The 23,757-nt window shown below is 41.1% G+C and overlaps 1 protein-coding gene across 5 annotated transcripts in view; it reads left to right on the top strand.

The window, feature by feature from the left end:
• Positions 1-23,757, top strand: part of dacha (dachshund a) — a 312,302-nt gene that overhangs the window by 242,706 nt on the left and 45,839 nt on the right. For all 5 annotated transcript variants that reach the window (XM_067996893.1, XM_067996890.1, XM_067996894.1 and 2 more), the window contains one exon: positions 21,926-22,071. In XM_067996893.1, the coding sequence (XP_067852994.1) occupies positions 21,926-22,071 (146 nt within the window). The remainder of the gene's footprint in view (positions 1-21,925; positions 22,072-23,757) is intronic.

Raw genomic sequence — 23,757 nt, 5'->3', positions numbered from 1 at the left:
ATACAAGGGTGAAAATGTTTCTAATGTTCATGTTTGATACATGCCAGTTAAGCCTATCACTGTTCCATCTTATTTTTCACAATTTGCTTTCATCTCATGGAAATAATGACTTTCTTTTTCCCTCTCCGAGGTTTTGCCCTGGCTAGCAACCAAACACATCTTACAGCCAGTTTCTGCAGCTTTTAACCCTGAAAGCTGGTTCTAATGCACCAACACAGTGATGCCTGACTGGACTGTGGAAAAATGCTAATTTCAACCAGAACTAATGCTCAACAGTTACTGCTATTTGGAGCAGTTTATTGCAAAGATTAATGACAGCCCTGTGGCTAGTCTGAGCTCACATGCTTCTTTTTTTTTAAAAAAAGAGAAATTCCATGTTTTAATATCAACAAGCTGCTGAGTAAACCTTTGTTTTAAACCCATATGTTCAGAATATACAGTTTTAAAAAAAAGCTGAAGTGTACTTCAACCAAAACAGAACTCAATTAAGTGGTGTATTTTGTGTTTCAAATGTAATGGCACATATACTGATCTCACCACATTACACAGGGCCTTGAAAACCATGCAGTTTTCACATTCTTGCATCATATTTATTTACATTGTCTAGCTTTTAAAAAAGGTAAGTTTTATTTCCTAAAATGTTCTGGTCGTCTCTGTGGCTTTGTGTAGCAACAAGACCTGAAAAGGTTATAAAATGTAAAACCACAATTGAATTTATGTGAAATGCCCCTCAACATTTATTAACACTATGCTGATTGTAGAGCAGGTCCACTTTAATTTTTGTTTTACACAAATCAGAGCGAATCGAGAATGAAATAAAAGGTAGCTAATGTGGCAAAAAAATAAAATTAGTCAAATTTGATAGGTACAGATTGCGTTTTGGTTTGGAAGGGAGACCCAGTGACCCTGAAGGCCCAGAGAGTACCCGAACCACACAGAATAAGATGGTTTCAGGTTCAATCCCCAACTATACTGAGTTAGCTGATCTCCACTATACTCCTTAACCCAAGGATGGAGGCTAAAAGGAGGATTGGACAGTTGGGACCTCTGCCCTCAGTCACCGTCAAAACTCATAAATGAATAATAATCATTTGGGTGAGGTACTGGAAGGTGCCAGATGCCCAGTAAACTGTACCAACCCAAGGAGCCAACTCCTGCAGGAGGAGAAAAAAAACAGGATTGGATACCTGCCCAAAAACTGTTTTGACTCTATTTTATACAAGCACTCCATGGGCTTTCCTTAGGCTGGGATAGCATGGCACAGTACCACACAACTTCTTCAAACACCAGGCTGCTTTCTATTAAATGCCACACAGTTTTCCCCTTTATTCATAGATGTGGGAGGAGAAAATTCCACCCAGTGTTTCTTCCAATATAACTAATTAATCTCCTGCAGTCTGCAGCTGCTGTGCTTTCATTATTCACAGAATCTTTTATAAATCTTTTAAATTTGAGTGAAATATTTCTTTAAAAATAAAATTGTTGAAAAGCCCATCCTCACTCCTTAGCGATCAGAACAGCAGGCAGGAATTTGACATTGGTTAGGTTTAAATTCAACAGGCCCTCTTGTGAGAGGTTATTAATGCCAGTTTCATTCTCAACTAGTTTGAATCTGGTTAACAAAATGGTTTAAACCATTTCACAAAGCCATTTATATGGAGCAGAGGTTTCATTGACCAGTTTGCCCCGACAATGGATTTGTTGACATCTAAGACCAAATCTAGCAACAGCGACTCATTCTGGAATTTCCTGACACCTGGTGTATAAATGGAGCCAAAAAACCTAATGACTCATGGCCATTACAAACAAAACGCAATGATTACATGCAAGTGACTATTTTCTACAAATTAGCATCGTACAAAAACCAACAGCCATTTTCCATTAACAAATCGGAAGGATTTGTTTATTTACTTGTCATTTAGAATGTTGGCAAATAGCAAAAATATTCATATCTGGCTAAATAGCAAATAAAACATCTTATGGAGTCTTAAGTGGATAATCCAATGCAATTGCCATTAAACCAAACCTTGTGAATGAACTAACTGATCAGAAAGGGTGGTGGAATCTGATTCAATAGTAACCTGCAAAAGGGAACTGGATGTCTACTTAAAAAGGAAATGCTTGCAGGGCAACGGAGAAAAAGCAAGCGAATGGGACTAATTGGTAGTTATTTCAAAGAGCTGGCACAGGCACGATGGACTGAATGGCCTTCTTCTGTGCTGTATGATTTTATGATTCCTCCCATCATCAATTCAGATGTTACAGTTAACCTCAGAACCATAAAATAGACAGTTTTTTTTATTCGTTCATGGGATGTGATGTCGCTGGCAAGGCCAGCATTTATTGCCCATCCCTAATTGCCCTTGAGAAGGTGATGGTGAGCCGCCTTCTTCAACCTCTGCGGTCCGTGTGGTGAAGGTTCTCCAACGGTGCTGTTAGGAAGGGAGTTCCAGGATTTTGACCCAGCGACGATGAAGGAACAGCAGTATATTTCCAAGTCGGGATGGTGTGTGACTTGGAGGGGACTGTGCAGGTGGTCCCATGTTGATCCCATGTGCCTGCTGCCCTTGTCCTTCTAGGTGGTAGAGGTCATGGGTTTGGGAGGTGCTGTCGAAGAATCCTGGGCGAGTTGCTGCAGTGCATCCTGTGGATGGTACACACTGCAGCCACATTGCGCCGGTGGTGAAGGGAGTGAATGTTTAGGATGGTGGATGAGGTGCCAATCAAGTGGGCTGCTTTGTCCTGGATGCTGTTGAGCTTCTTGAGTGTTGTTAGAGCTGCACTCATCCAGGCAAGTGGAGGGTATTCCATCACACTCTTGACTTGTGCCTTGTAGATGATGGAAAGGCTTTGGGGAGTCAGGAGGTGAGTCACTCGCCGCAGAATACCCAGCCTCTGACTTGCACTTGTAGCCACAGTATTTATGTGGCTGGTCCAGCTAAGTTTCTAGTCAATGGTGACCCCCAGGATGTTGATGGTGGGGGATTCGGCAATGGTAATGCCGTTGAATGTCAAGTGGGGGTGGTTACATAAGAACATAAGAAATAGGAGCAGGAGTAGGCCAATCGGCCCCTCGAGCCTGCTCCGCCATTCAATAAGATCATGGCTGATCTGATCCTAACCTCAAATCTAAATTCATGTCCAATTTCCTGCCCGCTCCCCGTAACCCCTAATTCCCTTTACTTCTAGGAAACTGTCTATTTCGGTTTTAAATTTATTTAATGATGTAGCTTCCACAGCTTCCTGGGGCAGCAAATTCCACAAACCTACTACCCTCTGAGTGAAGAAGTTTCTCCTCATCTCAGTTTTGAAAGAGCAGCCCCTTATTCTAAGATTATGCCCCCTAGTTCTAGTTTCACCCATCCTTGGGAACATCCTTACCGCATCCACCCGATCAAGCCCCTTCACAATCTTATATGTTTCAATAAGATCGCCTCTCATTCTTCTGAACTCCAATGAGTAGAGTCCCAATCTACTCAACCTCTCCTCATATGTCCACCCCCTCATCCCCGGGATTAACCGAGTGAACCTTCTTTGTACTGCCTCGAGAGCACGTATGTCTTTTCTTAAGTATGGACACCAAAACTGTATGCAGTATTCCAGGTGCGGTCTCACCAATACCTTATATGACTGCAGCAATACCTCCCTGTTTTTATATTCTATCCCCCGAGCAATAAAAGCCAACATTCCGTTGGCCTTCTTGATCACCTGCTGCACCTGCATACTAACTTTTTGATTTTCTTGCACTAGGACCCCCAGATCCCTTTGTACTGCAGTACTTTCCAGTTTCTCGCCATTAAGATAATAACTTGCTCTGTGATTTTTCCTGCCAAAGTGCATAACCTCACATTTTCCAATATTGTATTGCATCTGCCAAATCTCCGCCCACTCACCCAGCCTGTCTATATCCCCCTGTAGGTTTTTTATGTCCTCCTCACTCTCTACTTTCCCTCCCATCTTTGTATCATCTGCAAACTTTGATATGTTACACTCGGTCCCCTCCTCCAAATCGTTAATATAGATTGTAAAGAGTTGGGGACCCAGCACCGACCCCTGCGGAACACCACTGGCTACTGGTTGCCAGTCCGAGAATGAACCATTTATCCCAACTCTTTGCTTCCTGTTAGATAACCAATCCTCCACCCATGCCAGAATATTACCCCCAATCCAGTGATTCTTTATCTTGAGCAATAATCTTTTATGTGGCACCTTGTCGAATGCCTTCTGGAAGTCTAAATACACTACGTCCACTGGTTCCCCTTTATCCACCCTGTACGTTATGTCCTCAAAGAACTCAAGCAAATTTGTCAGACATGACTTCCCCTTCGTAAAGCCATGCTGACCTTGTCCTATTAAATTATGTTTATCCAAATGTTCTGCTACTGTCTCCTTGATAATAAACTCCAAAATTTTACCCACCACAGATGTTAGGCTAACTGGTCTATAATTTCCAGCCTTCTGCCTACTACCCTTTTTAAATAAGGGTGTTACATCAGCAGTTTTCCAATCTGCCGGGACCTTTGCCGAGTCCAGAGAATTTTGGAAAATTATTATCAAAGCATCCACAATCCCTACTGCCATTTCCCTCAAGACCCTAGGATGTAAGCCATCAGGTCCAGGGGATTTATCCACCTTGAGTCCCATGAATTTACTAAGTACCAATTCCTTAGTGATTTTAATCGTATTTAGCTCCTCTCCCCCAGAGCCCCGTTTGTCCAGTGTTGGGATATTCTTAGTGTCCTCTACCGTAAAGACTGAAACAAAATATTTGTTCAGCATTTTTGCCATCTCCGTGTTTCCCACCATTAATTTCCTGGTCTCATCCTCTAAGGGACCTACTTTTGCCTTAGCCACCCTTTTTCTTTTTATATAACTGTAGAAACTCTTGCTATCTGTTTTTATATTTTTTGCTAATTTATTTTCATAATCTATCTTCCCTTTCTTAATCAATCCTTTAGTTTTTGCTGTCTTTTGAAGACTTCCCAATCTTCTATCCTCCCACAAAGTTTGGCTACCTTATATGTCCTTGTTTTTAGTCAGATACTATCCTTAATTTCTTTACTTAGCCACGGATGGCTGTCATTTCTTTTACACCCTTTTTTCCTCAGTGGAATATATATTTTTTGAAAGTTGTAAAATAACTCCTTGAATGAACACCACTGCTCATGTACCGTCTTACCCTTTAATCTATTTTCCCAGTCCACTTTAATCAATTCCGCTCTCATACCATCATAGTCTCCTTTATTCAAGCTCAGTACGCTTGTTTGAGAACCAACCTTCTCACCCTCTAATTGGATATGGAATGTAACCATGTTATGGTCACTCATTCCAAGGGGATCCTTAACTAGGACATTATTAATTAATCCTGGCTCATTACACAGGACCAGGTCCAAGGTTGCTTGCCCCCTTGTAGGATCAGTTACATACTGCTCAAGAAATCCATCCCTAATACACTCAATAAACTCTTCCTCAAGGCTGCCCTGCCCAATTTGATTTGTCCAGTTAATATGATAGTTAAAATCCCCTATAATTATAGCTGTTCCCTTATTACATGCCCTGACTATTTCCTGATTCATACTTCTTCCAGCAGAGTTGCAACTATTAGGAGGCCTATATACTATGCCCACTAGTGTTTTTTCCCCCTTATTATTCCTTATCTCTACCCAAACTGTTTCATTATCCTGATCCTTTGTCCCAATATCATTTCTCCGTATTACAGTGATTCCTTCCTTTATTAACATAGCCACCCCACCTCCACTTCCTTCCTGCCTGTCCTTCCTGATTGTTAAATACCCTGGCATATTTAATTCCCAGTCGTTGTCACCCTGCAGCCATGTTTCTGTAATGGCCACAAGATCATACCCATACGTAGTTATTTGTGCTGTTAACTCGTCCATTTTGTGACGAATGCTACGTGCATTCAGATAAAGAACTTTCAAATATGTTTTGTGACACTTAGTTCCTGCTTTTTCCTTTTTTAACACTTTACCTTTTACTCCATACCTTCTGTCCCTTCCTGACACGCTTTCCTCTGTCTCCCTGCTCAGGTTCCCAACCCCCTGCCACAGCTTTGATGCTGGGTTAATCGCCTTACACTTTCTAGTTTTAATTTTATCTGTCGGCCTAAAGTACACCTTCTTTCCGCTGCTCTACGCTTTTCCCTCTCACTTGTTCTTGAACAACTGTTTGTACTATTTGTATTGTAGATTTCCCCTGGGTCTTCCCCTCTCTTGCTGCTCTCAATTTTATTCCCTTCTGACTCCCCGCTCAGGTTCCCATCCCCCTGCCACTCTAGTTTAAACCTTCCCCAACAGCACTAGCAAACACCCCCGCGAGGACATTGGTCCCGGTCCTGCTCGGGTGTAACCCGTCACACTTGTACAGGTCCCACCTTCCCCAGAACCGGTCCCAATGTCCCAGGAATCTAAATCCCTCCCTCCTACACCATCCCTGCAGCCACACATTCATCCTGTCTATTCTCCTGTTCCTATACTCACTAGCACGTGGCACCGGTAGTAATCCTGAGATCACTACCTTTGAAGTCCTGCTTTTTAATTTATCTCCTAACTCCTTAAATTCGCCTTGCAGGACCTCATCCCTTTTTTTACCTATGTCGTTGGTACCAATATGGACCACGACTACTGGCTGTTCACCCTCCGCCTCCAGAATGCCCTGCAGCCGCTCCGTGACATCCTTGACCCTAGCACCAGGGAGGCAACACACCATCCTGGAGTCACGTTTGCGGCCGCAGAAACGCCTATCTGTTCCCCTTACAATCGAATCCCCTATCACTATAGCCCTGCCACTCTTCTTCCTCCCCTCCTGTGCAGCAGAGCCACCCGTGGTGCCCCGAACCTGGCTCTTGCTGCATTCCCTTGATAAGCCATCTCCCCCAACAGTATCTAAAGCAGAATATCTGTTTGAGAGGGAGATGGCCCCAGGGGACTCCTGCTCTACCTGCCCAGTCCTTTTATTCTGCCTGGCGGTCACCCATTTCCTTTCTGCCTGCGTAATCTTTACCTGCGGTGTGACCACCTCACTGAACGTGCTATCCACGATAGTCTCAGCACCGCGGATGCTCCACAGCGATACCACCCGCAGCTCCAGCTCCGAAAGACGGTTAGACTCTCTCTTGTTGGAGATGGTCATTGCCTGGCACTTGTCTGGTGCGAATGTTCCTTGCCACTTATCAGCCCAAGCCTGGATGTTGTCCAGGTCTTGCTGCATGTGGGCATGGACTGCTTCTTTATCTGAGGGGTTGCGAATGGAACTGAACACTGTGCAATCATCAGCGAATATCCCCATTTCTGACCTTATGATGGAAGGAAGGTCATTGATGAAGCAGCTGAAGATGGTTGGGCCTAGGACACTGCCCTGAGGAACTCCTGCAGCAATGCCCTGGAGCTGAGATGATTGGCCTCCAACAACCACAAACATCTTCCTTTGTGCTAGGTATGACTCCAGCCACTGGAGAGTTTTCCCCCTATTTGAGAAAGAAGGGCCATGAGCAATGGACAGGATTGGGCTCAGAACCATGTAGCCCATCCACAAACACCATCCAGATTGAGCACTTGGGCGCTAGCAGCCCTCTGGTTCCTTGCCTGTGGTACCATATTTTCATCGGACGAAAAATAAATAAAAGTGTTCCAAGTGTACAGTAGCTTCTCCATGAATGAAAATAATGATAGGATACATTAGCACAGGCACCAATTCATGAATTTTAGTGTAAAAACACATTAATGCCATTCTTACACTGGCATTAATGCATGCAAACGTTTTATCTTGGTTGACTCTTATAGGGAACAGGTCATATTTTAATTTTGCAATTTATTTTCAATCTCAATTTGATAGACCAGTCTATTGCCGCTTAGGAATGATGTTTGTTTGACAGTCCTGTTAATTTGAGAGTGGTTATGTTGGTGATGTTTTCACTCAGATGCCTTGTAAATGTTGTGTAAAATCCTATCCTCAAAAGCCCCAGTAATTTTCTCCCAGTGGTACACTCTTACTTTGCAGCTACACCTTGTGAAGTTCTGAGTTCTTCCCGTTAAATAATCTGTTGTCAGTCACTATTTATTAGTTTAGTTGTTTTGTTGAAATATACATTAGACAGACAAGTCTCCAGACAGGTCAGCATCCATTAAATATGAAATACGTTCAGGTATTAACATGGGTTTCAGTGTAACAGTCTTAAAACATCAAACTTCCTCAGTCCTAACACGTTTACAAAGTATTTCACTGGGAATAAGCTCCTGTATTAAGCAGTCATCAGACACCTTCAGTAGTTACATACTATACGGCAACAGCATCACGTACAGTCACAGCAACCACAGTCCGTTAGCTTTGAGCAGAAACCACCCATATATAAAATTACTTGGACTTTAAGTACTGGTTCAGGGCCATCTTTCTTGTCAATCAATTTAATATCCATCGGCATTTAATATTTAGCTGTGATGATGGCTGATGTCATTGCTAGTGCGACCTTAACACCTAAATTAAAAAAGGTAACAATTCTCATTCCCCCTCCTTTAATTTACTTTGGCAATTTGTAGTCTACTGCCAGTTTCTATTCTATGCACTGCACCAGTTTACTCCGTGATTTCATCAGTCACGATTTGTACCCCTTACTGACAATAGACTCTGCCTTGATCAAACATGGCATTTTCTCCTATACCAATAACAATTCTCCTGCTTCAATCTCTCAGGTCAGGCATACCTCTAACTAGTTAATAGAAGCAGGGAGCACATTAGTTAATCACAATGATCCTCCCTCATTTCTGATGCAATGCTGAGTCATAGATAAAGTTGACTCCTTCAATCAACAACTTTTAGCTAAATTTCTTGGGGTAACATTTGTGTAAGCTTATGTGTTTGAATATTCAGATGCACGTATCATGCCCAATAATTTTAAGGGCTGTACTTTCGGAATCACCGCAAGACTGATTTGATTTGACAGCACTCAGCATGATGAGCCCTTTCCCACTTCCTCCACCACAGAACAGGTACTTTGTTCTTACTCTAAATCATCTGTGTATTTGCAACAACAATCAAATACCACACTCCAGTACTATAACTAGGTACAAATAAGAGTATAGAAAAAGAAATGTAAAACATGGATCACCTTCTGCATTTTAAAATGGACCAGGATATATCATTCAACTTCTATTCATTATTTAAATCTGGCTAAGGTTATTTTGTATGTTTTGATTATGTTTCATGCAACTTTCTTTGAATAACTTGCTAAGATTATATAATTGATGGTCTTTTTCAGTTTTTGTTTACAGCATACAGCAGAACTGAATTAATATCTCCTAATATAGAGAATAGTACACAGCACCAACAAACACTGGGCTACTGTAGCATAGCTTTATTGACCTAACATACCTTCAGTGTATATACCATGTTTACAGGCAAATAGAAAAATACCAGCGAATTAGATTACCATCAGAGTACTGCTTTTTATATTGTAATGAATTGTAATATCAGATAGGTGCTAAATGCTTAACTCACCAATGGACCAACAGAATATTCACAAGCTTACAGATAGTGCTTGGGGTGAAAAATGATGCTTTATAATAAATATAAAAAACAATGAGAAGCTTCATGTTATGGATTTTTGAGGGAGGCTACTGGCTGAACAATACTCTCATATGAAAAGGATGATAGTAATGGAGTCCTAAACAACTGATGCCGAAAACCAACGAGGCAACCTTCCCGAGTACTAACCTGAAGCAACACCCAACTACCCTCTCCTGCGTTAAGGGGGGGGGGCGGGGGTCATGGTTTCAGATAGGGATTTGCTCCCTATTTTTGCCAAGCTTTTCTTTTCCCTTAGTCAAAGCAAAGTTACTCTCTTTTTAGAAATGTAAATGATAACATCATGAACAGAATGGTTTTCATTGTAATTTATGCTAAGCAACAGAGGGGTCCCAGTATGGAAAATATGCATTGTTTGGGGAAAATTGGAAGCAACTGTGGAATAACGTATGGTGCATGATATTCTGTGGACTCCTTACTTCAGCATCTGTTGCCCTAACTGTAATTCAATTCATAAAATGTTTACAAGGGATCAATGGAAAAGTTGGGATTATGCATTCCAGGATCATAAATTTCATGTTCGAGGTACTAAATTTGCCAGATCACCTAAACTTTAACAGATGACATTTATCTGCATTATTGGCCGCCTTGAACATCTTTCCTGGATGATTGGATTGTTCCAGTGTAATTTATAACTGAAGACTTTGGATGTAGTCAAGCTCAAGAGATCAAGGCATTGCTGGTTGTCCCAGAAGCTTTTGTTTATGGCAGTCTAGCAGTTTGAATAGTTTAGCATTCTGGCTGTCACTTGCCTCAGCTGGATGAGTTTGGTCAGTTCCCAGTGAAGCAAGCTGCAGGACAAATTGCCACACAGTAGTGAAATTTCACTTTAAAGCTGTAAAGAAAAATTGCTATGGTATCACAAACCCTACTGAAATGGGGTGATGAAATAACCCATCTAATTTCCCCAGGGGGCGCTGTGGGGGAATCTAGCTGCAAGCGGACGAAAAGGAAAGGCCCATTTACAAGATTCATTACCCATTGCTCTGAGAGAGTTAGGGTGCTCCATACATTACACCTAAGCCATGAGCACTGGCATCATGGCTCCAACTGGTAGAAGCCGTGATTCTAAGCTAGTACCTGCTAGATTACCAGACCGTACACAGCCTATTTCAGCACAGGATTCCCGAGTAATTCAAGGCTCTTCTGCATGTCATGGACTCCATATGCAGGTGAAACAGTCTTCCGTCAGAGAAGATTAAAAGTTGTCAACTATATCTACTCCCTACCAAAATCAGAAGTTAAAATGTGCTTGTTTATTTCAATGATTTTCAAACTTTTATATTTGTAATGGGGGATGGGCTGGGGAGGTCCCTGTAAAAACTCCCTTACTCTCAGGGGCCCCTCTGTCCTAACTTCTAAAATAATGCCAGTTTTCAAAATTAGTCAGAATTTTTTGGATCGCACTTATGCTTCGTCAACTTCGCCAACGTTTACGCCAGTTTCGGTGCTGATCTTGCTGACTGACATTTCCTGTGGAGCTCATTTGCCTACGACGCAACATAAAACGAGCACAAACGCCATCAATAGGGGAAATGGGGCTGCTCTCTTCAGCCACGGCACCTCAGTCTCAAAGCTTCTTGCCTTTGCTGCTCCTCATCCATTATTGTGCAGAACAGGGGAATGCCCACCGGGAAGGTCATTCCAGCTGCTTAGTCCTTCTGAACTTGTGAGGTTTGGGGGGGGGGGGGGAGGGAGGGGGGGGAGTGGGTGAGGGGGGCAGCAGGGATCTGAAAAACTTTGGGTGCACAGCACTTGTTAAATATCATGCAGGTCTCAGTGAGAAAAGTTTAAACAGATCATGAAGAAAATTGTATTCAAACTCCAGAGCTCTCAGTTATGCCGATATCAGGAGACTTTGGGCTGTGCTGCACTTCAATTCTTGGGCGTAGATCCAAGCAAATGCATAATTCTAGTAAATCTAGCAAACTCGTGCGAGCTGGTCTTTTGCATGGTGTGTGGGGGTGGGGGGGATGTCGGTGCAGCAATGTAAATGGGCAGCAGAGGGTTCTGGCAGACGTTTCTTGGACGTGGCACAAATAATGGAGGAAATTTGTACATTTCCGCGTACCCCCAGTGTAAATCAGTGCAAACCTCTTCCAAAAATCACGGCGTAAATCCACTTTTACGCTGAAACGTTCCAGGAAATTCTACAACTTTGCTAATCCATCACCAAGATCACCGTCTTTCACTTCCGTAACATTGTCCGCCTCTGCCCCAACCCTCCCCCTCTGCTGTTGAGACCCTTGTTTATGCCTTTCATTACCTCAAGGCCCATATGTCGCAGCCCATATCCTTAGCTTCACCGAGACCCACATCCCCATTACCCTAGTCTTTATCGAGTTCCTTTGGCTCCATGCCCCAGGGAATTGACTAAGATCCTCTTACTTCCCTTTCAAGTACCTCCTTGGACTCACCCCACCCTACATCAGTTTTCTCCTTTAATCGTATTTCTCAGCACTCTCTGCACTCTCACTCCAACACTAGTTCCCCATTCCATCATTTGTACCACTCTTAGCCACCATGCATCCCTCCCTTCTGGAACTCACTCTCTCTAGCATTTCCATCTAGTCACCTCCCACACTGCTTTCAAAAGCCTATGGAACACCCTTCTGTTCCATACTTTCTCCTCCCTCCTCAGCCTCTCCTCTTTGTCCACTGCCCTGTAAAGTACTTTGAGATATTTCTCTGCACACGAGGAGTGCTATAGAAATGCACGTTGTTGTAATAACTTAACAAATCTGACCACAAATTCATGAAGTATGGGGACTCCAGTAGCAAAACCTATGGTTTATTTAGAGAGCACTTTGAAGAATATTCTGTGGTTCCATTCTTATCACCAAACCTATTATGTAGTATTCATTTATAGAGCTTGTTAAAGATGTATGGAAAAAATGTACAAATAGATCATTCAGTAGTTGAAGTGTTAATATGGACACCTCTACATTGTTATTGCTGGAGGTTCTCAAAATAAAACACATTTTTATCATTTATTGGCTGCACAAAAAGTGCTTTTTCAACTAGTTCTTATATCTGTTACAGCCTTTCTGAGATTTAATCATGTGTGCCTTGCTCATTGAGTATACAGCTTTTTCAGTCTAACCATTTGTCTTACAGCCTTAAATGTCTGTGTACATTACAGATCGCAGCTTAGCAACCTATTTACCTGCGTAGATTTATCACGAGTGATTAAGTTAAAAACGGAACTGTTTACAAACATCGTAAATCTTTATCAGACAGTATTTCTTGTGTAGGCTTAAAACAGAATGGATTTTGAATTGCCAATAAACTCCAAGCATTACCCCAAAACATGAATGAATAGCACATTTTAACTCCAAGATACAAAGAGAAGCTTCCTTATGTGGTTTAGATCCCACTATCAGGCCTGGTAGCTGTAACGAGAGGAGGAGTTACGGCTTTGAATCCCAGGCGCTCCAATGGGGAAGGAGAAGAGGAGGAAGAAGGAAGGATTTATTTGTATTCTCTGAGATCAAAAGAAAGAACTGCAACTAGATAGAGAAGATTTCTTGCCCACCGTCACAGCACACAAGCAGGTCAACGAAGGGGTGACATCGGTAACGTTTCTGAACCCTTCATATCAAACAGGATACTGTGAATTAAGTCAGCTAAATTGGAGAACAAAATGGATAATTCAAAACCTTAATGCAATTTTTTTTGGAGGAATTTGTGTTCATGTCAGTGATGGATATTATTCCTCATTCCCCCCCCCCTCACCCATATCAAGAATCAGGCCGCAAATGAGAAGGCTCCCTCTGCTTTGCTGCAACAAAATGCCCTATCTTCCAGCCTCAGAAGGGTACTTCCTGCTCCACTGTGACATTTCCCATTTCCTACCATAGCCATCTTAGCGGTCTCATCAAGTGAAATCACCAAATTAAAAGGGCATTTGTGTACTGTGAGCTCATGGCCACAAGGAACATTGTTAAAGACCCTTAGAGCCGATCTGGTGCAGACCTAGGTCCCAAATGATGTGTGTTAACTCATTGCACTACCCAACCCTAAAATTATTAAACTGTTTCTAGAAGTGGCATGGAGCTTCAGTTTGGAGTTAAAATGTTTATTTTTGATAGGTTTGCAATATGATGAAATAACAAATTTATATTATACTGATCTTTTTCCTGTATAATGCAGTGACATTGAAAGTAAGAAAAAAACTGTTTTCTACTTTGGAATACATTGTTTAGAACATAAAAAGGAGAAACAGGTGTTTTGTAAAACAATGTGCCCTCTGGAGGTCAGAACAGCTAGAAATAATTTTCATCAAATAAGTAGCGTATATTCACCTAAGTGAAGAAAGATTTGACCTACATATGCAATAGCTAGTGGTTTTGCTCATTTCAATTGAATTTATTTCCTTTTTGTAAATTTTATCTAAAATATTAAATTTGTATAATTAATGAATACCTTTTAGTTCCTTAAATGGTTGAAGAGTCAGTTATATGGAAAATAGTCCCATACCAACTAACATAATGGGAGTGACATCAAGCAGATTGTATCTCGGGAACCATCACCCTTGGACCTAGGTCACCACCAAACTGACATTGTTGTTAATCGAAAAGAAGTCAGATAACTAGTGAAAAAATTATGTGGACAAAGACTGCAATTTAACCAATCACTTTGAAATACAAGCCTTTAGTCAAAACATCTACAATTCTATAATGCCATTCGGAACTTTGTTCATCTGTCATTGTATGACAGAGTACATAAATAGATGACTGTTCAAATCGAAATACTGTATAACACACTAATCTGCAGTGTACAGGAGTTGGTTTCAGTCATACTTCCATGCAGGATTCAGGTAAATTTCATCAAAGAGAAATAGTTCAAAAAGCTTTAGAGCAACAGCATCCAAAACTATTACTGGCATTCAATTGATGTTTCGTTTATCAAGATGAGGGATGTTATTGTTGGACAAAGGAAAATGTTTCCACTCATGGTCAATATCGAGCATTCCAGATTAGGTAGAACATAATTAGATGCAAAATAAACTTTCTTTATCCTGGGTCCGCACCAAACTCAAGACCATACCAACTACGCCAGTGTGATGTTTCCCACATCAGTCAACTTTGTGGACACTATGAGCAAGTCTGACAATTATTATGAATTAGGGGCAATCTTGTGCTGAGGGTCCACATCCACAGGGAACTAGGTTGAGACTAGCCAGATTCATGTCACAGCCCTTACGACTACCAACGAGAGAAGACTTTCATCCCATCAGTCTAGACTTGGATTCAAAGGTGAAAAGATAATGACCATTGAGAATATGTTTTTTTTCTTAGGTGACTGCAAGGCAAAGGTTCAGCTTTGCGAATGCATACCATTTAGTTGTAGGACAAAAATAAAAATGATCAAATATTTGAGACTTCAAAAATACAAGAGTAAAACATGTTCCTAACCAATGTTTGCAATTAAAAGGCAGTCATTTTTAATCAAGTAGCTACCATAAAGCTGAAATGATTTTTGTTTAAATTCTTCTAATCATGCACAGAGTTATCAAAGGAGGTGAATGGTAAGGACTAATGTAATGTTGACAAGCATTAGATCAGCATAAGGACCAGATGAAAACATGGTATTTCTCTGAAAACGGGGCTTGACAGAATTGTTGCCTTTTATTAGCTGCTTTGATTTTTAAGTATTTCCGAATGCTTTTCTTTTGACTACCCAGTTTCAACTCATGATTTTATTGCAAAATTTTCAGAACAAATGCAACTAATATTGACAGATTTACTTTAATTAAAGCTAAAAGAGGTTGAATAGATCGCTTTGCAGGTTGACTATTACAACTTAAATAGACCAAACAGGAGGAAGTCTTCCTTTTTAACCACTTTTTTTTTAAATTGGGCTCAGTACATAGTAAGACTCATAAATCCAAAATGTCTTTAAGTGATCTATGGATTATTTTATACTGGACCCTCTTGGACCATTTTTGACCTCAGTCACATTAGCTACTCAAATACATCTGGCTGGCAGGGAGCTATTAGGCTTGTGGTGTATACAAGGAAGAAACTCTCGTATCTTTGAATGGCTGATCCGTGGTGACAGCTTATAAATCAATGGATGCTATCTTTGTTACAAATGCAGTAGCTACTGGCTATCAAATTATTCTCTCATTGTTACTACACAGGGGTTGTGCTTCTAGGGACACCTCTGCCCTTCTCTAATGCTTTACCTTGCGTATCTCTCCAGTAAAATACTGCCGAATTTCTCATATAGACCCATCACACACATCCAGATACAAAAATGAATGTAATTAGAGGTGTTAGTCTGAATTCTTCGATGTGGAAAAAATGGCAGGTCATCCATATGCTCTCTGAAATTAATCCCAAAATGTGTGTACATGAGTTAAAACAAATGTAAGCACCATTTTAACAGGCCATATTGACCTGGGGCAAGAGTCTGAAAAAAATTCAGAGAAACAAACAAGTCATTAAAATACTCTGATCATTTTACATATTGTTTTAATTATAGAATTCCCCCCCCAAAATTTGTTGGTTATTTTTGAGAACCCCGTTGTTATCATCAATGATCAAACCGGCAAACTGGAGAAAATTGTGCATTGGGATTAAAAAGTCAAAAGAACACATTACAAAAATGAGGCCATGGTACCAGCGATACTTGTTAATGACTGAAATAGTGAGTTATGACCCAAAATGATCACAGATGTGTTTCAGAATCTCACCGTTGGGATCTAGGCTGCAGACTGCCTCTTTCATCCAAAAGCATTTATGGAAATGTGACAGCAGATAATTTAATACACATTTTAAATTAATTTAAAAGATGCAATGATTCTTTTCCAATGAGATTGGCGTGTTAAAAAAAAACCTGCAAAATTCTCAATCAAATAATTACATTAAAAGGATTTGAAACCAGATGATGCCCTTGCAAACACATCTGAAATGTATTTCTTGAGGGATAGGCAGCCAATGAACAATAGGTAAGAGAGAGCAAGAGGTTATCTTATCATTGGAAAATCCTGCTGGAAATCGATGTAACCTCTGCTACTGTCATCCCAATTCCCACCCTCAATGCACTGCCTGTCCTATTTGTCTTCTTCTAGAAGCTCAATCTAGTGTGTGATCTCCTCCTGCCCCTCCGGGGGCAGATTATCAGCATGAATCATACCCAGACTACTTTCACACTTCTATTTATTTCCCTGTGCTGATGGGATGCTGTCTGGGGAGGGGAGTTGGAGGGGGGGGGGGGGGCGGAATATCAATTCAATTTAAATGACAACCTCCCTGCCAAACATACAATGTAGGCTGGGTTAGAAATACAGGAGAATTCATGATATTGTGCTGCAGATGTTAAAACCATGAATAGAACCAACATTGGAAAAGAAAAATCAACAGGGTCAGTAATTGCCTAATAGTGAATACTTTTAGATTGATAAAAATGTACACTTCAAAAGGTTTTGTGTGCCTTCAATTCTGTCATGCAGATTACATTCTGTGGTGCTGTGTGTAGCAAGGAGCCCCCATCATTCAGTTGTAGTGCTGTGGACACGTATTATCAAAACTATAACTGGGAAGAGATGACCTATTTTCACATCTGAAAATATCTTCTTTTAAATTCGGAATTAGCTTTGCTGATACGAGGTTTCAAAGCCTGTCTAGAAAGGTGGTCATTAAGAAATTTTGAGCACACGTCTGCCCACATTAGTACTTTGTGACTGTAAATACATCATACAAATAGTACTAGAATTAGTGAATTATAGTAAAACACTGAGCAACAATTTTCCTTTTGACGAAACAGGGAAAATGCTGTTGAGGTCAACACTACTAGATTTTTACACATTGGTCCAGCACCAAAAACAATGGAGACAAAATTTTAGGAAGCTCTTTTAAGGTGACATGCAGCATTGATACCACCCTAATTTCCACCCTCACCTCTCCCCACCCAAAATTGGTACACAACTACTACTCTACTTGGATGTAAATAGCACACACCTGGAAGGTTAATTGGGGCCTGGTGTTACTGAGTGTTAAGGGCAAAGAAATTGAGTTTATAATAAAAAATGAGCACACTGGACACCGAATTCTAAAACGATGAAACAGAAGTGAGGTTAATGCAGCGAGTTGTAATGATCTGGAATGCACTGCCTGAAAGGGATGGTGGAAGCAGATTCAATAGTAACTTTCAAAAGGGAAACTTTCAAAACTTGAAAAGGAAAAGTTTGCAGGGCTATGGGGAAAGAATGGGGGTGTGGGACTAATTCGGTAGCTCTTTCAAAGAGCAGTCACAGGTGCGATGGGCCGAATGGCCTCCTTCTGTGCTGTGCAATTCTCTGATTCTATGAAAAGTAGTTTTCCAAACAGAAAAGCCAAATTCTAAAAGGTAATTTCCCTTGAGCTTATTGCACATGGACATGAACAATTTTTGCAAACATATAAAGGGTTAAAAACCAACTTCTTTCTCTCCATTATAGACATTAAACCTTATTATTACATTCACATTTAGGTGAAAAAATGTGACCAGTATTAAGGAAAGAAGTCTTTTTAAATCGACATCTGTTTTCATAATAAAAAATATTACACACTTTACTGATACTGAAAGTTACTATTCACCTACCACTTTGTAAAACTTTATGAAAGTAATTTTCTTTCTTCTTCCTCCATAAAACCCTCTTATTCCCAGCTGCAATATCCAAGATCAGCATCAAAGCAGCTCAAGCATCTTCCCTTGGTCTTGGCATAAACATCAATCCCCCTTCACCGACACAAAAAAGACTATCCCAAACATTATTCACTCAAAATTTCTATTTAATGGCTTATGGTAATTCAAATGATAAAAAAAAAATGAAATCTTAATTTGAAAAGATTCTCCTTCCATTCTGCTATTCATGTCTCAATTATCATGTAACAGTATAATCTAAGTATAGTTCTAGAGGAACAGGGTGAAAACTACAACTCCCATAATGAGCAACATTTGTTTACAGTGACTGAGCAAGTCAAATTCCATTTTTATTACATGGGATCCTCAAGTGTTTTGAGGATTGCATTCTCTAATTCATTCCAATTTTCTTGTGAAAAGAGGAGTCTTGTCCAGAAAGCATCTCACTCACATTCTCACTCACTATTCTTTATGGTATTTCTAACTAAACCAGAGTTTAATTACTCCCCCCCCCTCCCCCAGATGTATATTATATTTATGCCCAGAGTTCTGTAATTTAAAAAAAGTTAGTTTAAAAATGATAATTCTACCAGTACACACTGTCTCGACTCATGTCAGTGTAAAGAAATTATTTGAGCAATTTGTTGTACGTGCTTGCTCAGAAATAGTAGCTTTGACCAAACTAATTTGAGGGATTTAATTGCTTGACTTTCTGCTTGTTAATTGTTCATGTTTGGCACTTTTTGCTACTTTTGATTTGTCCACATTTAATCAGTTCGATATTTGATTGTGTTTCTCAGATGAGTGGCTTTTTGAGCCAGTCACACGATTTTTTTTGCCCCATGGACGTGAAGCTTTTAAGTTGTGAAGCCTTGAGGTGTGACTTTGGAAGTGCAATGCCCCAAGGTCACACTTTCAAGTGTGATGCCTTTGAAAGGTGTGAAATGACAGACCCAAGCTAGATACAGGACTTTCTAATTATCTGATAGCAAGTGACCACCTTAATTATTACAATGAGATTTTCACAGCAGTTTTTGGTTTATTTTTCTGGTTCAAGTCTTCCGACACATTTCTGTTTGCAGTGCTGGCCTTTAATTTGAAAAAAAACACAAAAAGTTTGGGGAAAATACTTGCTGGTTCCAATAGAATGGGCTTCTGTAAAATCCTTGCTAACTTTGAACAAGTAGTTCCACAGAACAGATCAAACAGCCATAATATCTGAAAACTAGTGATCGATGATATTATTGCAAAACATATTATTTGAGATAACTCAATCCTTTGAGGAGTGACTATACTTTGCAAAAAAAGGTTTTTTTTGAAAACTATGTCTGGGGGCGTGGGGGTGAGGGACAAAGGGAGAAAGAAAATTAGGATGCAAAATATTCCAGCGTATTACCAGAGAAATGTAAACAGCAACAGGGCATTTTCTTTCTTCTGTAGCGCACTTAAGTGTTCTTTACACAGATTTCATTATGAAAAATAATTTATTTTCATTTTGAAATCCTGCTCCAATTCTCTAAAGTGAATCTTACACACAGTTATATGTCACAGTGGCTAGAAAATATTGTTTGTCTGTAAGCAACAGTGCAGACAGGCCATAGACTGTACAAAATTAATATGACCTTGTATTTTATTACCAGTGTTTGCTTTACATTTTCAATTTTCAGGCTGCTTTGCAATGAATTATTTCATTGGTGACAGCGATAGATCGAAGAAAAACTGTACAGGTTCAGGCCTCAAGCACAGCTCACATTGTAAACACTGATTTCCTGGCATCTATTTAGATATTTTGTATGGCTGAAGCAAAACATAAAAATGAACTTTTCAAATGACAGGAATACATTTAATAAAAAAATGACAAGCAACTTGTAGGTTCCAAGAGAGAAACAGATTACTTTATTTCACTGAATTATTGGATTAGCGGTGGATAAACCAAACCAGTTGGCCTACTATTTATAAAAAACTCTTGGAATAGAAACAAATCAAACTTTATTGATCATTTATCTTGAAATATCGCAAAAACATTGTAACCTATTAACTGTGGCCAGTATTCAGCAGCACTCAATTCAGTGTCACAAACAGAAAGCGGTGAAATAGTCTATTTAGGGTTGAAAATGCATTTTGTTCTGTTTTTTTTCAGGCAACTTGCCACCATACATCCTCCTTTCACCTGGGATAATAAGACAAGCTAGGCCTTGGACATCTCTGGGAGGGCTGTCGGTGTTGTTCAGTTAACTGGCAGGAGATGTGATTGAAGTCTTCCCCTATGGTGGAATACTGCTCTGAGGAAAGAGAGTTTGAATAACCTCAGGAGATTCAAACACCCAGTGTTCGGCTCCAGAGACAAGTGGTCAATTACTTGAGCTATTGGGCTATACAAAGATAAGATACAACTTAATACTGCAGTACCCCATAACGACATTTATTCCACATGTAGGTAGGAGCTAAAAGATGTCTACCTCTATAAAAAAGTGTTTCTTGTGCCAGATTTTACAATGGTTCAAGAAACGGAGTTCGAATTGTGTACCTCTCAGTTTGTACTTGTGGCACCAACCTCCATTTTATGTCCTCAGGTTTTGCCTCAGTGATTGGATAGAACCCAGAGGTAAAGAGCAGAGGTGACTGTCACGAGTAGATACGTTGTGCATTGTTGAAATTGTTCTGTGGCTCAAAAAGAAAGATCTTCCACACAGATAATTTTATGAATGCAGTGATTGAAGATTCATTTCCACAGAGGAAGGATTCTTTTCCATGTACAGATAGGAATTAACATGTAATTATGGAGCAAGAATGAGAAATTATATCTTTGAAATATTGTGTTGTGTCATCACTAAACATTGATTTGAAAGAAACCTAGTTTTTTGGGGACATTTTTAAAGATATGGACTTTGCCCGTATCAGTTTATGCTAAAATGGCACCATATTGGCTTCTTGAGAACTTGTGCAACAAGTGGCCGACCTACTCTATCTGTGGCTGTTGTAGGTTTTCTCCAATGTGAGTTGATGTATTTCTCAAACCAGGCAGCTAAGTTGGTGAGGATTTTTTGCACAATGCCATAGTCGGTGCCATTTTAATATTTGTCAGAATGCACATATTCTCATTATAAAAATGGGATCATATAAATTCAATTATAGTTTCTGACAGGAGGGTGAGCAGAGTTCTGACTGACATGTATTTATTGTTCTATTGTATCTCTGACATCATAACCCTAGTGTTTATTACCAATGACTTCTTCACCCATGCAGTCAACTCACCAGATGTGAGACACCATTTTTTCTAAATGGAAACAAGGGGAAACACATCTGTACACAATACAAAATAACAGATGGTGAGAGGATTAAGTACACATATTTTTGGGATCCCACATTGCATTGGGCTTATGTGTACAGCACATCCGGGCATTGATTTAACGCAGAACCATTTGCAAGTCTGTGCATCATCCTCCCATGCACAATTTCATACATAATCAATGAAAGGAAGATTATTGAAAGATTAAGGAATGCAAGGTATACAAGGATGTTTTCAACATAATGATCCCTTCTATGCCATAAGTAAATATACCATATCTCAGCTTATTCAATCCAATTAGGAGCACTTGCCACTCAACATGGATTGTATGCACTAGAGTTTTACTGTTATGCGTTCTGAATATTACATATTTTATCCCTTAATAATTACAATTTTTATGCTATGTAGATGAGACTCAGCACATGATGCCCACTATCAGAACCAGCATCGAGAAGTTTCACATGGCTGGGCAAGCCTTGCCTCCTGGGTTTCCTGCACCATTTTTATTTGCTGACGGACTGTCTTCAATAGAAACCCTTCTAACCAATATTCAGGTAAACCTAAGCAGCGTCAAAAAGCGATAATGGAGTAGGGAGAAATGTTGTTTTGCGTTTATTGTGATCTGGGGCTCGATTTTAAAAAGGTGGTGGGATGGCAGCGGGTGGAGGGGGTGGGGGGGGGGGGGGAGGTCAATGGGTGCGCGGCAAACCCGAATAATAAAAACTTACTGTTCTCCACGCGATCATGACTTAATTGGTGCCCCTTAACCTTGTTTCCGGGATTGCTGTCCGAAAGCTGCACAGTGGGCGGACTGCGCGCCCGCATGACAGGCTGTCAGCTGGAGCATCTGGATTTTTAGGGCCATTGCTCCAATGGATTTTGCTGGAGCAAAGAGCAAGACGACACACTGGAGCAGCACAGGGGCAAGGCTGCTCCAAGATTCAGCGATGCCTCACTTCAGCTGCTACTGGCCAGGGTGAGGAGGCGGGAACTGTTTTACCCGGCTGACAGGAGGAAATGCCCTGCCTCTGCCACCAAGAAGGCCAGGCTCAAGGTGGCAGAGGAGGTCACCAGCAGCAGCAGCATATTCCGCACTTGGGTCCAGTGCAGGAAGCGTTTCAATGACCTAACTAGGTCAGCAAAAGTAAGTACACTTACTGATTCTCCTGCATTCTGTGGTGCACATCACCCCCCTCCCCCCACCAACTCATTCTGCACTGCCAAGACCACTCCATCACATCACTCCTCACACCCATTTAAGGCTCATCCTCAACTTGCCTTCACTTCCTGAGCACTTCCTCACCTCCCCATCACTACCACTCACCCCAATCCTGATCCAATGTGATATCTCTGTCTGATAATCACCCTCTGATGCGCCTCTTTCACGGTCAGCCTCACCCAAAGCAATGCATTCATTGGCTGACCACTTTACCCTCACTGACTCACATGTCTATACTTACTCCCCTTCTAGGAGAAGAGAGCGCAAAATGCACGTGAGAAGGCGAGGACTGGAAGGGGGCCACAACAAATAGTGGTCCTCACAAAGGCGTAGGAGAAGGCCCTGCAGATCAGCCACACCCTCGAGTGCCTGTCCGTCAGGGACGCCAAGACTGGCACTCCACAACATCTGGTGACACAACTTTAACATTCATCACGCATAACATGAATTGCTGTTAACAATGCTTGGCGTGTTAAACACCTCAATATGCTCATCGCAACATGATACATCTGTGATGATGCTTAACATTGCCTTTTGTTCTCTTACAGGCCCTTCAACGGCCGCGGTGATGGGAGAAGGCGATTCCTCAGAGGACCTGCTGGCCTCTGAGGGTGCACCATCACATCTTAGCGAGTCATCCACCAGCGCAGATATTCACACCCCGGTGGGTCCTAGCAGTCAGTTAGTTGGGTTGGCACCTGGTAAGTCACCGCACAAGAGTGAGCGCGAGCAGACACTGGTGGCGAGGCAGCTGTGGAGAGCCCGTGTCGGTGTTCACATTCCTCTCCAGGCCCTGCTTAGCTGGACGCAGATGCTGAACCCCGGGGGCCATCCTTTTTAAAGGAAAATGATCAAGGGACAGCAGCACATTTGCGAGATACTGGAACAGGAGCTACGCACACCCTCCACAATAGCGCAGCAGATGAAGGAATCCAACTTCTGCATTAGTGGAATGGTGGCACAGGTACGGGAGAGAATCTCTGAGATAGTGACGCACTCAACTGTGGAAATGTCTGAGATA

This window comes from Heptranchias perlo, chromosome 15, assembly GCF_035084215.1.
Source record: "Heptranchias perlo isolate sHepPer1 chromosome 15, sHepPer1.hap1, whole genome shotgun sequence".
In the NCBI taxonomy this organism is placed as follows: domain Eukaryota; kingdom Metazoa; phylum Chordata; class Chondrichthyes; order Hexanchiformes; family Hexanchidae; genus Heptranchias; species Heptranchias perlo.
The sequence above is the reverse complement of the archived record's forward strand: the minus strand, read 5'-3'. Positions and strand labels throughout refer to the sequence as shown.